We start from the raw sequence: 17,094 nt of genomic DNA on the forward strand, positions 1-17,094 counted from the left end.
CTTGGTTAGCTAGAACTCTGTTTAAATGAGGATATCATGGCATACTTGTCAAAAGAAAAGAGCCACATATAAAAGTGTGTTATAAAGCTACATGACTGTTATATTCTGTAAGAATCAGACTTTAAAAATAAACTTGAAGAATTGTAAATTTTCAGTAAATGATAGGAATGGCATTTTAATTCAGAAGAGAGAACTGGTGTTCTAACAGTATTCAGGAAATTGGCTTGCTATTTGGAAAAAAAATAAGTCAGGCTTCACCGTTATCACCATGAACGACTGTCATTCCTCGGGCAGCAAAATCCTTAAGCACCTATCTCAATTGGAATATTCTCTCTGCCAGATTAGTTTATAGTTGGAATGGGGTGTAAGCACAACCTAATATTTTTATTTCACGGAGCTTAGATCAATTGCTAGAATTTGAAGCAAGAAAGAAATAGGGACATCGAGGCCAGGACTGGAGAGGCTGCAGCTCCAGATAGGCTTCAGGGCCTACTCATTCTCTTGGTTAACCAAGAGCAAAATTCATCCCTTTCCCCATGCAGGCACTGGCAGGCAGTGGCAAGCAGCAATGTCTGCACTGGGGCTGGGGGTGCTGCTATGCAAATGTGTTCATCTGGTACAGTGAGAATGTTTTTGCAAGCTGAATTGCATTAAACAAGCCTCTGATGCCTCCATTGCCCATTTATCTGGGGACATATCCCATATCCTGTATCCTTTCTTACCCTTTTTTTTATATCTGATTATGTGATATGTATTGGGTTCACATGAGTATGTGGGTACACAGTCACATGTATGTGTTTGCCCAAGGAAACTTGAAGTTGACATCAGGTATCTTCATTGATGGTTCTATACCTTACTTTTTGAGACAGAATTTCCATTGAACCCAGAGCACTCCAAACTAGATTAGTTCTAACTATCCAGCATGCCCAGGATTCCTATCACTGTCTTATAAGTGGTAGCAATACAGTCAGCAACCATTCCTGTTTAACTTTTAGCAGAGATCTAGGAATATGAACAACACTTTCACTTGCCAGTCTTTTATCCACAGAGCTATGTCCTGAACTGTTGAACCTCCTTTTAAAGATACTTTTTCAAAAGTATAGCTACATATAAACAATGTAAGTATTTTTAATGTGTATAACTTCAGAGGTTAGAAACAAGAATATAGTGCTCTAGTGAAAGTCCCATCATAGTCAATGTCATAGTCCTCCAAAGATTTCACATCTCCATCCTCAAAATTATTAAATGCATTTTAATATTGGTGGTGAATTTAAAATCATATGTGCCTTCAGGAAATGTTCTTGTATATTAAATACTGATAACCATGAACACTGAACTGCATAGATCTCCAAAGCATACTCAAATTCTATGATAAAGATTATTCTTTAGTCTAGATGGTATACTACAGCCTTATAATATATTGCTTCATTCTTATGTTAGATGGACTTAGTTCTAAAAATTGCAACTAAAAACTCTGGCTAATAAATTCACTGCTAATTTCAAATTTATTCAAAATTAAGAGTGAGAAAAGAATTCTTTAAAGTGGAGGCTCTGTTTAAAACCCATGGATGAAGATATAGGTAGGTTTTGGTTTGAGACAGATCTATCTATCTACCTATTTATCTATCTCTGTCTTTCTTCATTCTCCACATACATACATACATACATACACATACATACATATATACATGTATGTGTGTGTCCATACACTCTCTTTCCATACTGTAACTTGCCTCTTTTCTAAACCACTTTTAACATAAACCCCTGAAGCTCCACAATTAGGAGAAATGTAACAGTTCCTTATCCTACTGATAACATAGAGCCCTGGCATGTCAAGTACACAAGTAAAAGCAAAAGCACATGAGAATATGAATGGAAAGGAATGAAGAAAATTTATGAGAGGGAAGAATAGTATTTTTAAACTATAGATTATAAGATAACCCAATACTCCCAATTAAAGGAAAACAGATAACATGTGAAACATCAAAAGTATTATTATTACCAGCTGTAACAATAAAAAAACAATTATAAGCCAACTTTTATTTGATTAGGTGTGAATAGGGACATAAGAACAATGGTGATGGTCTCTATTAATATGCAAACATTTCTGTGGTAGAAGAGCCAACTTTCACACATCCTAGATCTTCTGTGTGTTTACAGAGTTAAACAAAATGTGTAACAGATACCCTCAGACCCAGCAAAATCACCTCAAAAGATGTATCCTAAAACAGGTAAACTTAGCAAAGCTAGCAAGGATATTTATCTAAAATGTGTAAATATTTATTACAATGGGTACTGTTAATAAGAACTGGAAATAAATTTGTGCCGATCTCTAGTGGATGGGCTGTGTGCATTGTGATAAATGCACTCAGGAGACTGCTTTGCTCTGCAATGATTACACAAATCTATATTTAGACATGTAAGACTTTGGCAATATGCTGAGCGAAGAGCTTTAATACATCTTGCATAATCCCATAGACAAAAAATAGGGACCACTGAGCTTTATGCACCTCACATAGTCCCATAAACATGAAATAGAGACTACCACAGGAAGCAGCTGAGAGCCTATGCTCTCCTCCTCACCTGCCTTCCACATTGCCCAGGGCCTAGGTCTCTGCGTCCATGCTGCTCTTGACACTGCCCTTTCCTTTCCCTTCTGTTCTTCACCTTTGTTGTGGTGGTAGTCCCAAGATTTTCTGGGAATGTATTCTTGCAAGTACATTAACAGGAATCCAAACCATAAGTGCAAGACCTAGGCAAATGCTGGGGATTTAGGGGGACAGTTTCCTGAGAAAGAAACAGGAAGGAGTAGTCAGCTCATCTGTACTGATGGACAGGGGATTTTTGATACCCAGTATCTCTTCCCCTCAGTGCTAGCCTCCTGACACTGCTCCTCTGTCATCCTCTGTATTCCACATTTCTCTGTGCTGCCACTATTTGATAACACTGAGCTCTCCGTTGTGGTTACCAGTAAGAGAAAGTCGTTGTCAGCCTAGAAGCAAGAGTATGTGCTGCACAGTGGCTTGGGTTCAAACCTTCATCCCTGTGTAACCACCCCTGTTATTCCCAGTCTTCCTTCCACTGAGGAAGCCTAGATTCTTGCCCAGCTACAATGGCACTCTCTTCCAGGAAGGCTGAAGTTTCCAGGAAGGCAGACACCATCTCTGGGACTTTAGATCGGGCATTTTTTTCCATCCTTGAGAGAATCCAATGAGGATTCTAAATGCCACAAAAGTCATTTGTAGTCTTATACTTTGAATACTGGTGTACCTAGGTTGTTGAAGAACTCTTAGTTATCTACAATAGTAGAAAATCTATGTACTTAAGTTATGTCCTTTCTTTCCTTTTTCTTCCTTTTTTCTTCCTCTCCCCTTCTCTTTCTCTCTTCTACTATCTATCTATCTACCCATCTATCTATCAATCTGTCTATCTATCTATCTTGCCTTTCATTTGTAAAAGTATCTTGGTTTGGATAGTAAATTTTATACTCACTAAAAGCTACCTAGAGAACTTTAGATCTGAAACCCAGTGTCCCAGGAAACCTATAATCTTGTACAGTCCAAGACAGGTCATGCCAGGCAGTCACCCTGGCTATAACAATGACCAAGATGACTTGGAAACAGCGCATCTTTGTCCTGCAAAACTGAAATCCTGAGGACACCAACTTTATGGAGTCATCTGAGTTCTGGATTCAGTTAAATATTTAAGAATTAGAAGTCAGCTCACATGGGAGGCTGTGGTCCTTTACCCATTCCTCAATCAAGATGGCCCTGGATTCAGAGATTTAAAAAAAAAAAAAATCTGCTACTATTGTCAGCTGCAGAGGAAAGTGGATCACAGGGTATCTTCTTGGTGCTCAAGGCCTCAATAAAAAGTAAGTTACCTTTCCCAAGGACATGGGATACTGGAGACGGGAATAAACAAACAAGCCAACATTACCTGTAAGCAATGGGAGTTAAATTTTATTTACATGTATCCATACGTGTAGTAAACAGGAAGCTTTCAGAATGCAAAGCTATCTCCTAGAGAACCATCTCTCTCTTATTGCACACAGAAAGAAGGAGCCAGCTCATTACAAAATAAATATTTGAACCAGTCTACAACTAAAAATGTTTTAATTTCTTTCTTATTATATACTATGTATGCAAAACTATGACTTTTGCCTAGTGTGTGTGTGTGTGTGTGTGTGTGTGTGTGTGTGTGTGTTAGCAACTATGTCATCAGCTTAAAGATGAAAACCTCAAATGTGTTGAAGCCCACCTTCTTCACTGCTGTGTCAAACATGACCCAATGTCTATATTTACATGGTACCATATACACTCATAGGATACAGGTTTCAGTTCAGGAAAGTCTAGGTGTTGTCACCAGGTCTATACCCCAATGCCAGGAACATCATTTAGCATCGTATAGGTATTTATAAACCTATGTTTCCTAACTATGATCTTTTTTTAAATTTTATTTTATATTTTATTTACATTTAAGATGCCATCCCCTTTCCCCATTTCCCCTCCCTAGAAAACCCCTGTCCCATGCCCCCCCTTTCCTTTTTGCTTTTATACAATTTTATAAATGTTAATCAAAGGAGTTATAAGTTTGGTAATACTCAATCAGAAGCGTAACCCAATACCCAACCTAGATATAAAAACTATCTTTGACTGGTGGAGACATGTGAACATCTGCCTCCATGCCCCCTCTCTCTTTCTCTCTCTCACCACCTAGCTTCTCCTCTCCTTCATCTTTCTCCTTACTCCATTTCTTCCTCTCAGTACTCCTTCCCACTTAGCTCCTCCTACATATCACTCTTCCTGTTAAAGTAAAACTTTTCTCTCAAAATACAATTAGAGCATACTTATTCCTAATTGTACCAGTGAGGTACAAGATAGTCCTAATACCCAGTCCATCATTTTGTTGACTAACCAGAACCTCTGTTGTCTCTTCTAACTAAAACACTTGCTTTTTTTTTTTTTTTTTTTTTTTTTTTTTTTTTTTTTTTTTTTTTTTTGGCTTTAGAATGAATGTCAGCTGAAAACCATCTACTCAGATATTTTCTCTCAAAGTAAATAGCCAGGATTGGCTATGAGACTATAGGTCTTCAACCCCGTCAGAAATCCAGAATGACTGAGTTAACTGAAGCCTAACTATGATCTTAACACTTATTTTTTTTTTTAAATCAACAAAGGGGGACTCTGTCCGAATGCCTAGTTAAAATACAAATGTAAGCTGTGAGAGGTAGTCTAAGTTCATTACTTTCAGGACTCTCCATCCAAAGAGAAGATAAAAGGCAGTGGTGGCCTCTTATACTAGCATTTGCCCTGCCAAGCAACTAATTTTTCTCCTTGTGAATTCTTCCTTGCATTTCAGAGGTTGAAATCTTGGAGAGTGTGTGCCCCAGTATTCCTGAAAGCAAGGTTTCAAGTTAAATTCTTGGAACAAAAGGCACTTATATGTGACTTGGAAGTCTGCATTTAAGTTCAGTCATACATTAATATTGCATGATTTCAGATGGGAAATTTGTACTGCTGCCATCTTCAGCTTCGGTGGGCAGGTTTTGCACAGATGAGGCTTGAAGTAGCTTCCTTCCAAAACTTTCTGGAAATTCCTTGTGCCTGTGCTGCTGGAAGCTTGTGGTGAACCGATGTGTTCTTGGAGAGTCAGAACTTCTAATTCTTGAATATTTGACTGCAACCAGATTCAAATGACTCCATCAAGTTGGTGACCTCAGGACTTTAGTAATGCAGCTCTCTACTCCTCCATTTTTCCTCTCACCCTGCTTAAATGAACATATTTACTTCTCTTGGCGTAATTGCTCCCCACTGATAATTTAAATCTGGTAAGTTATGGACATCATGTGACCTAGGAAAAATGTTAGATGCCTCGTAAAAGAGAAACTGAATAATTGTGGATGATTATTAATTATTAATAATTGTGAACTCCTGGTTCTTTCTCTGCCTTCCAAGTCAGCAACATTGCATCTCTCTGACCATTTTCCCACTTACATCCTCTCTGACTATCACTCTGCCTCACTTTTGAGGATGCTTGCAATTACATTGGACCCATTTACATAATACCAGGTAATGTTCCCACCTCAAAGCCTTTGCTCTTTGTCTTATGAGAAATCCCCCTCCTCCAGAAAACTCATATTAACAGATTCCAAATATTAGGATGTATAAATATCTGAGAAGGAGGTGTCATTATTATGTCTTTTTTCATGAATAAAATGTACATTCATGGATTTTAGTTTATTTTAAGTCTTGGTGCTTGGTACAGAGATAAGCAGAATCCTGGAAAGTTCACTAAGTAGTGGCTACAGATCTGTAGGCCAGTTTCTGGGGGTTTCTAGAGAAGACAACTTGGTAGAAGAAATCATAAAGCTATGGATGAGAAAAAGAAATACCAGTATGTATTAAACCATACATACACATAACTAATGTGATTATTCTAAAAGAATTGTTCAAATCCTTTTAGATATATAATTTTATTTAATCTTTTTACACTTTGTATATTTATGTATTTGGGTGAGGGAGTGGAGGGGCACTTGTATGCCAACATGGTGAGAGTAAGGTGTTTATTGTACAACTGTGCCATTTCTCTTCTTCCCCTATATGGGCTCTAGGGACTGAACTCATGTTGTCAGACTTGGTGGCACATGTCTTTATCCACTCACCCAAGATATATTATTTTGCGATAATAGTGTTAGAAACCTTCTGAGTTTCTGACAGCTGGGATCCAAAGGAAAATTATAAGGAAATTAGAAATAATATGAAAACATAACCCAGCTAAATACTGACACAAGGTAAAAATCCACTACTCTATATGCAGAGGGTATGTAGTTTTATTCATCTGGTATACCAAGTCATTTTACCAAGACCTTCATTTACTTAAACCTGTGTTATTGAAGACACCATTTTCTTTTCTAGCTTTAATTTATGCATATTTATTTCACTAGAGGCCTTTTTTATTCTTCCCACTTGTATTGTTTCTTTTCTTGATTATGAGTACCAGCATGCCTTTCTCTCTTTTAATTCTTTCCCAGAGGACCTATTCTACCACTTCACCCTCAATAAAAAGCAGAGATGTCCTCAAAGTTCAAAGTTGCATCTCAGGCATAATTCTCCTTGTAGTACAACTGCATACTCAGACTGTTTCATTACCAATGTTGATTATGTATGAGACTTTTTTATAAATGGACTAAATGATTGTACATTCCTTCCTCTCGATAAAAACAAAACCTGAAAGATTTACCCTTTATCCTATATCACTGAATTCCTCAGGATGATATCCTGATATCCAGGACACACTGCATTCATGACAGCTACAAGACCCTTTTCCTGGTGCCCAGGCCCAACCTCTATGCCATCTTTGAGTTGTTCTTATTAACATTTTATATTATGTCACCAAATAATAAAGAATGTTCATTAAAACCACTTTTAAAATCGTCCTCTTCCTTTTCTACTTCTGCTGATACTATCCTTGTTCTCAAAGCAGCTGCTATAATTAGCAGATCATTATTCATGGTCCTTGATTCTACTTTCCCAGGATCACCACAAGCTTTGCTAGTCCTACCACCTGTCTAACTGTAGGCACTCCAGCTGGTGGTGACTGGATTGTTATGTGCCCAAGATTTCTCTTTTTTATTACATTCATTTCTTTACAAGTGAGTGTGTTGTATGTATATGTTTGCATTGTGTGTATGCAATCTGCATGTGGATATGTGTATATGTGTGTGCACACATGCACATATCTGTCTCTGTGTGTGCATGTGTGCATTTGTATGTGTATGTGTTCATGTGTTTGTGTTAGGGAGAACACTTGTAGTTGATTCTTATATGGAGATCAGAAAACAACCAGCAGGAGTCTATTTCTCCTTCCAACTTGTGCTTCCTGAGACCAAAATTAGGTCATTAAATTCACTGGCATGTACCTTTACCTGTTAAGCCATCTTGGTGGTTTCCATCACTTCTATTTCTTCATTATATAATTTGCTCATTAACCTTTTCCATTTTATTATTGAAAAGATTCTTTTCAGATTGTGATCACAATTTTCTTTCTACCAACTCTTCCTAGATCCACCCTATCTCCTTTGTCATCCAATTCCATGTCTTTCTTTCTCTGTCTCTTAACAAAACAAATAAACCAGAATTGTTTTAAAGTGACAAATAGAAAGAAGGAAGAAAAAAAGGAAGAAAGGAAGGAAGAAAGAAAGAGAGAGAGAACACAAAACTCATGAAAATAAAAAAACTAGAGACCATAATATACAATCAAAAGGCCAGTAAAACAAAAAATGTTCAAACAAGTAATATTAGACAAGTCTATAAAATTATCATTGGGTTTGTTTTGTGTAGTTCAGCTACTGCTGGGTGTGGGCCTACCATTAAGTGAGGTTAGCATACCAGCAAGAGTCCATCAGAAAACTAAATTTCCTTTGCAAGCAGATGCCAACTTGATATTGCATCTTAATTAGATATGAAACTCATGTCCACTTCCCACTGTAAGCATTGAGATCTGGGTTGAACCCCTGCAGCCCTTTGCCACTATTGTACCAGCATATCTGGCAGGGAGGTAACCATTGTAGATCACAGGGTTTGTATCTGGGTTACCTTTTTCTTCTGGTAATGTACCTTCTAGTACCATGAACATGAGTCAGTCAGGATGAAGGTTCTAGTTAGTCACCAGCTTAACTATTCATATTTAATGTGATATCTTACATTGTTCTTAGAAATAGGGACTTACCATAAATTTGTGAGTAGCAAACAATAGCCTTGGCAATAGTCTGAGATATTTGGAGCTTTTGTTGGGCTCCCTTTGGCCAACAACTCAACTAGATATTATACATTCCTGGCACTGGAAGTTTCACTTGCAGCAAAGGATATCTAGTGGAGGTATTGTCTTCTCCATTACTTCATGAGTTCATTTAGGTTTCATTGTTATATTATAATTTTAAGATGCATCTACAGTAGTAGGTTTTCAAAGGACTCCTCAAGTGGCCCTTAGTGTTGACTGTTCCTTTCCATATTGCCTCTTACATCTCCTTTCCCTCTGTGCAGAACTAGGGACATTTTCTCCCACTCAGGCCAGTCAAGGCAGCCCTGTTAGAGGAACAGGATCCACAGGCAGGCAACAGACTTAGGAACAACCCCCTGCTCCAGTTGTTGGGGGACCCACATGAAGACAGAGCTGCATATCTGCTACATATGTGCAGGGGTTCCCAGGTTCAGTCCTCTGTTTTGCCAGTGACAGACATCCCTTTTCTCAGGAATCCCTCTCCAAGCCAAGGCTGGTTCTTGACAAGCCACACTATAAAAATATAAAACTATAGAAAATAGGAATAGAGGAAGGAGAAAAACCTCAAGTCAAAGGCACAGAAAATATTTTCAACAAAATCATAGAAGAAAATTTTGCAAAAACAAAGCAGGAGGTATCTATCAAAGTATAAGAAACATTTAGAATACCAATCCTGAACATTTAGGCACCAAACACAAGGACAGCCCAGTTCATAAAGGAAACAGTGCTTTAGCTAAAATTTCATTTTACATTGTGACAAGGGCTGCAAGTTGACTGTGGTGACTCCATTTTGGTACCTTACATGAGTAAAGTAAGTAAAGTGCCATGTAGAGTGTAGAGTGGTGGTTTTCTGCAAATAGATTGGAGTAGAACAAAGAATATGTCCGGAGAGACAGGGATGAAAGGGTTAATGGAGACCTGGTTTTATATCAGGAGTTGGAGTCTCTAATAAGTGGAATTGAGGTAAGAGAAGGGGTACCTGAAAACAGGTGCAATAGGACTCAGGATGAGAATAGGGAGTTCATCATGAAGAACAGGAAGGATAATGTGAATTACCTATCTGAGACCTAGCACAATGTCACAACTAGGGTTACAGATAGAAAATGTTGCTAGATATTAGCTGTATCTATACCCAATTAATCTAATCAATTGATCCTGGGTGTGGCAGCAAGTTCTTAGCTACCCACTCCAATGTTCTAGGTTCCTGAATGAAAGACACATACACTCAGCTTTTATATTTTGATATGCCTAAAACAGATCAATGTTTTAGGCCACTTCCTAATCTTCACATGGGTAACCCATCCATCTCCAATATTCCTGAGTTATTATTTACTAAAATCTATACACCATCTTTGTTGCCCTAGACCCAGATGTGCAGCTTTCTTGGGCCAAGATCCCCTGGCTCCTGCATTGTGGCTATGTTCTACATCTTGCTCTTCTCAGGTGTGATGTCTCTTCTCTCTCCCTGGCATGGCAGATCTACTTCCTCCTTCTTCCTTTGTCCCTTGCCCAGGAAACTTTATTTATCAATCAAAACCAAATGTGGGCAAGTTTTTCTTAGTGCCTTATATGAAGACATGAGGATTCTAGCACAATTTTGGGGACCTAGATTAACATAATACAAGCAGCATTAGACCAAACCCACAATAATTAGCAGCTTACACAAGGAATAGGAATGAGCTAACAACCTGGGCTGAAAGTATCCAAATGAATGGACAAACCTAGGTTCACACCAAGGTTCCAGACAAATCCATTTAATTAGTTTTTAAATCTTAAAAAATATTACTAAGAAGTAGTTACCATTTTCAGGTATCTTATCTAATGTTCCCCTCCTGATATCTACTTATCTAAGCCAGGATTCAGATCCAAATACTTGATTACAGAATCCACAATTTTAACGTTAATATCCACTGTCCATCTATGGTAGTGTAGACATCTTCCCTCCACTCACTAGATAAATGAGCTTCACAGGAAGTTAGGAACCCCTCTCAGTTTTGTTGATAGGCAACTACAGTAGATGTTTCTTTCTTCTATAATACTCCCAAGGTCAGCAATGTAAATTAAAAAAAATAAATTATGTCCTATGATAGCATTCCCTCTTGGGTATCTTCCTATTTCAAAGACAATCACACCCAAATGAGTTCAAGCATAATTTGGGGAATCTGAGTGAATTAACCCTACTGTTTTAATGTCACTGTCCTAGTGTGACATTGTTTTAGGTCTTGTAAGTTGTCACCATTCTGGGAAACCTGGGTAAATGGTTTGTGGAATGTCTCTGGATTATTTATTGTATCAGCAAGTGAATTTACAAGTATCTCAAGTACAAATGGAGAAAGAAGGAACATGACTTTAATGGTCCTTTGGTGCCATTCTAGTGCCTCTGCCAGATGGCTCCTGCCAAGAGCTGGGGTGGAGATTGAGTCACCTTTACAGCAAAACCAGAAGGACATTAACTTGGGCTCAGAAGACTTGCAATCACTTTGCTCTCTCCTGACTAAAATTGACTATTTTTCAGACTTATATAAAACAGCATGGGCATTAATAAACATCACAGCACCCTCTAAAAATTTTTGGGAAAGCAGAATTGTTTAAACTCCTTCTAGAAAATTAGATAATACTCAGTTATAAGAAAAGAAAGAAAATGCCATATAAACTTTTAACACATAAAGGTTGACTTTCTCACCTTCTTACCAGGGGCTTATTTTACTTAGCCTGGTATAATCTCATCCTACAGAGACATATATGGTGCAAAGCTGTACATGTTACATGCTTAAAAGCCTGCTTCTATCTAAATATAAAATGTATATAGCTAATTAATGTAGTCACATTCTACTCTTTGGATCATTATGCATTATTATTTGGGTTTTCTGTGTGTGTGTGTGTGTGTGTGTGTGTGTGTGTGTGTGTGTGTGTGTGTGTGAAATTACATTGATCTTTGTTGACTCTAAAACAGAGGGTTCCAGAAATAATATTCTCTGTGTCATTCTGCTTCATTTCTATTCTAGCAATTCCTCATTCTACTTTAACAACATTCCTTCATGTGTTTTTTCTACTTCCAACTGGACATCTTTTAATTACATCATTCCTAGTGCTAGAGATGTTTTGATAACAAAATGTACTGTGCAGAACCAAACATGTAAAAAGACTCTAACATTTGTTTTCAACACTTTACCTAAGTTTAAAGTTTTCCATTTCAATAAGGCTATTTAACAATCTGTTCATTCCATTTTCATGATAAAATATAAGCCACTAAAATAATATAAATCCATGGTTTACAACACAAATATTAATTTATACATAAAATGGAGAGATGAGTAAAACATCCACTGAATGTAATCATTAAATGACAACACATCAGTTATTTGAGCTATCATGAGCATATCTTATTGGGTTAAAGAACAATTTTAAAGAATATAGGGGCTGGAGAGATGACCCAATGGTTAAGAGTACTTTGTTGCTCTTGTATATAACCCAAATTCAGATCCCAGTGGTATTGGGTGGTGTCTAGCCATCTGGAATTCCAGATCCTGGAGTTCTGACATCCTCTTCTGGATCCCAAGGGAAGCTGTATTCACAGGCAAATACTCTTGCACAGACATGGAGACAACATATACATATAAAATAATAAGCCATCTTAAAATGAATATGGCATTTGTGCTAGAGGGATTGTCATTGGAGTTACTTTTAAAAAAACAAAAATGATGTGGCCTAGATTAGCATCAAACTCACTATATAATAAAGAAAGACTTTAAACTTTTGATCCCTCGCTTCTATTACCTGATTGAAAAGACTACAGTCATTATCATCATGCCTGGTTTATGAAATGTTGGTGATCCAATGCAGAACTTTCTGCATACTCGGCAAATATTCTATCAAATGAGCCACAACACTATCCCCAAGGGTTAGTGAGAGGTTAAAATAAATAACACTAGGATATAGGTGATGATTACATCTTTATTGGTTTGTACCAATAAATAAAGTAGTCTTTTATAAATTTATGATAATTTAAAAATTATGTAAATATACATGATTTTTCAACACAATAAGAGATTTTAGATGATATAGTTATTTCATAGTATACAAGTCAAAACTTGTATAATTGATCAAAGCATCACACACCATGAAAATGGAAACTATTTAATAAGTGATGACTGGCTGAAGAGGCCCAAGGGCAGCAAGAGAGTACAACAGGCTACAAGAAAGCTTGAGTTTTAGAAAGAAAAGGTCATTGTTGGAATCAGCTTTAGACAAAGAGTGCATACAATTCAGACATTTATTTGATTTCATGTAATGCAGAACATGGCATTTTGGGTTTATGTCTAGTGGATGGCATTCACTCTCTTTGTTATTTGTCTACAATGGGTCATTGTGAACAGAAGTTGGAAAGAACTGTCTATATGTCTAGGATTCTGACCCAACAACTACTCTAGGAATATATTCCCTAAACAAAGGTCATGGCCAGCACCAAATAACATAAGAACACTTTGTTGATGACATTGTTTATAACAGCAAAATATAAGAAATAACCCCCGTCTATGAAAGAATAAGTAACTGTGAGCATCTATTTCTGAGAGCATTAATAATGGTGTAAGGATTGCTGTACAGTCATATAACTTAAAGTAAGAAAGTACAATGACATGAGGAAAGCATGCTACCTTTTTGGTGAAAATGGAGATGTGACCTGTGAATTGGCTCAGCAGGTAAAAACACATGCTATTGAGCTTGACAATGTGTAACAGTCTTTAATTCAGTTCCCATGACCTACATGTTTGAAGGACAATATTGACTCCTTAAATTGTGTTCTGACATCTATAGGTGCACTGTAGCACATACATACATGTATACAAAATAATAAATAAATTTAATTTTAAAAATTAAAAATAGAATATGTCTACAGGTATACATAGAATATTTATTTTAGAGAAAAGAAATGCAAAAGGATGAAGTATAAACTAGCAATAGCATGTATGTTTGCAGGTCAGTGGAAAAGGCAGGGTATAGATAAGAATAACCTATTACAGAACATATCTCTTTTTATAGAAAATAGAAGTAAAGATGAAAAAATCAAACTAAATTTACTACAAGCAAATTAATAAACCAATTATACATCAAATATATATATATACAGGAGAAAGGGGTACTACCAACAAGCTGGGACTCTTTACTCTTAGTGACATTCAGGGAATTTTCTTTTGTATTGATTTTGATTATCAGTCCCAGAATTGAGAGGAGAGAAAACTCTGTTCAAAGGTGCTTGAATTTTTTAAAATCATTTTGTTTTCAGGGAGAGGAAATGAGATGTCTTTACTTGAGTGTGATGGGGAAGCAGAAATTTTGCCAAGGAGAACAAAGACACAAACATAGAATGAGGAACAGAGATGAAGAACTCTGCTACACAGTGAAAACTGGAAATTACTTGTCCATTTATAAATTTCAAAACTGTTTTTCAATTCTGCCCACTGTAAGGAAGGATGTGCTCTGCCAGCTCAGCAGCCTGTTTTCAAAGCATCCTGGACTTGTTTCTGGATACAAGAAACTCCTTGTTGCAGTGTTGGGTGGAGAGAGTCAAGAGAAATAGATACAAAGGCCTGCAGATACCCTTGCAACTCCAAGATACCCTCTCTCTGGGTTCCTCTGGGCCACACCCATGCTTGTCCTGCTGAAGCTCTAGTCTATCCCATCCTGCTGACTTCCTTGAATTTAAAGCAACCCCAATTTCCTTGACTTGCACACTACCATTTTATAAGTTGGTGAAATACTAAACATCAGGCTTAAAAATTCCACTTTCTGTTTCACCTTATACCTTATACATGACCTCACTTTCTACAGGAGGCATCAAAACTGCCAGCACATTGGCAGACAAACTATATTCACATTTTTTACCCTGAAAAGAAAGTAAAGCATGCAATATACAGATGTGCCAGAACACATTCTAAAGCCTCTTGAATATATTCAGAACTCTCACATTAGAAACTCCACAGCTCCAAACCCCGGATTACACCTTCCGAGAAACAATCATTCTACAATCTCTTAACTATTCTTATTTTGTTTTGTTGAATAAATATGCTCATTCTGATATCTGTTAATTTATGTATTGATTTTCTATCACTAGCAAGGCATAATAGCATAGGACTGTAATTTCAGCATTTTAGAGATTGGAGTAGAAACACTTGGAGATCTAGGCTAGTCCTGGCTACATGGTTAGATTACACTCTTAAAAAATGTAAGTGAAACAACAAAACATTGTTAGGGTTGACGTCATTATGGTTCTACAAATGCTGACAATTTGTTTCTTGAACAATTTCATTAGCCATGTGCCAACCTACCTCTTACCAAAAATATAGAAAATGTAGTTCTTTGCTACAAACCACTATAATCTTAATTCTTCTTAAAGCTTTAGTAGTTGAATACTAGATCTAATATGAGTGTTCCTTCTGCTGGAGACAATGAGTGTGGAAGTCCCTGAAATTTGTCCAGGATATCATAGTATTTCAACAAAGTGCTCTAAGGCAACCAGGCTTAAGTGTAGCTGACATATTTGTCCTGCTAATTTGTCACTGTTAGGTGGATCATATGAGAAAAAGCCCTGGACTTTCACAATCATCCTTTCTTGAAAGAAAAGAGTTTATAATTTATTATACAGTGACATTAACACTATTGATTTTCCTTTTGGAGAGCTCTAATTGTATAGTAAATATCATAAATTTTATTATGTAACTGGGCATTGAGACTCCCTTAACTTTAGTGACCTATAGGACAAAATTGGGCCAATAATCTGAGTCTCTTGAAGAAGTGAGGGTGGAAAGAGAAGAACCATTGATGAGTATCCAGAAGTTTGATATAACCAGACATACTCAATTGTGCTACAGTTTTCACAAGATCAGTGAATCTGAGAAGGTAAGATTATAGTCTGTTAAGATTTGAACAGAGGTTGGGAGTTTAGGTCAGTTGTAGAGTGCTTACCAAGGATGCACAGGCCCTGAATTCTACCCCCAGCACTGAAACAAATGCAGAAATATTTTAGGAGAGGAGACACACATGAACTTGTAACAGTATATTTAATCTCATTTTCAATTCAACCATGTGTCTCTTTGTTATTACTTAACTCCCATAACTCCTTATAAAATCCCATGGATGGGAAAATTGAAAATATTCTCCAGATTTCATGGAGAGACGGTGTGAGCTCTACATATTATGCAGTGAGGGGTTGCCAGAACCAGAGCCTGTGGAATTGTAAGCCGAAGGAAAAACTAGCTCAGGGTAAAGAGAAAAATTCTAGTATTGATGCTATTCTGAGAGTGATTGCCAGAACACAGAAGAAACCTGAATTACTCCAGGGATGGGGCTAATCAGACTTAAGGGATATAAATCAAACCCAGGAGATGCAGTTGAATAGTGGGGAAGATAAAGCAGTTAGAAACAAAGGAAACTATCTGCAAGCAGATCATGGCCTTCCCACGAGGTAATGAGTGAAGTCAAAGAGGGGATGTGACATCTTGGGGAAGTACACAGAAGAACAAGAGCTAAAAAACAGTGACAGCAGGAGTCCAGGATAACATGAGCCAAACCTTAAGTCCAAAACTTCTGAAGACTTCGTGAAGGTTCAGAAGTCAATCCCAATTCTCAGAATTGAGAATTAGCTCATTGTAGCCTGGAAGTAAAAGTGAAACATTATGTTTTGTCAGAATTGGTGTTGGTTCAGTAAGTAAATTCAAAAGTTCATAAATAAAAGTAAGTATTAATATTGCCTTTAATATAGAGCACAATCAAGATATACTATAGAAGACCTAAAGAACGAATAATATATATTTGGTTATTCTAAAATGATAGAAAATTCTGATTGTCAATACACACACATAACAACATGCCACATACTTGTACACAGACATATACATCACAACATACTACACATGCACACACAAATACTAAATTCAAACATATGAAGGGTCTTATACAGCAAAGCAAGCTAAGACAAGGAAATTGGTGACTATTTTGTCAGCATACTTGGAACTCTAATTCCCCTGGTATAAAGCGAAAGTTAACTTGATCTATCTTCTTATCCTTTCAGGGTACACAGGAAACAAAACTTCACTTTCATCGGGTTGTAGAGCAATGACTCACTATTTAAATTTTCAGGAAGGAGGTGGGTGGTTAAATGTTTGGCACTGAATGTTAAAGTAGTTTGAGGATGAATTTTAGTCAGAAATACCCTGCTTTATAGGGCATTCACACCAGGGATGTATGGTACAAGGTTTGATGCCAGGGAATGAAGCCTAAATAAAGGAATCCTGAGATGAGGAGAAGCCTTACTGT

The 17,094-nt window shown here is 37.0% G+C and overlaps 1 protein-coding gene across 2 annotated transcripts in view; it reads right to left on the minus strand.

The window, feature by feature from the left end:
* The window catches only part of Cd226 (CD226 molecule), an 87,947-nt gene extending 85,205 nt beyond the window's left edge, over positions 1-2,742 (minus strand). The window contains exon 1 of one of the 2 annotated variants that reach the window (XM_076912330.1): positions 2,584-2,742. In XM_076912330.1, coding sequence (XP_076768445.1) covers positions 2,584-2,722 — 139 coding nt within the window. In that variant the 5' untranslated portion in view covers positions 2,723-2,742. The remainder of the gene's footprint in view (positions 1-2,583) is intronic. The other variant, XM_034518423.2, reaches the window with a different exon arrangement.
* Positions 2,743-17,094: the final 14,352 nt, after the last annotated feature.

Source organism: Arvicanthis niloticus, chromosome 14, assembly GCF_011762505.2.
Source record: "Arvicanthis niloticus isolate mArvNil1 chromosome 14, mArvNil1.pat.X, whole genome shotgun sequence".
NCBI lineage: Eukaryota > Metazoa > Chordata > Mammalia > Rodentia > Muridae > Arvicanthis > Arvicanthis niloticus.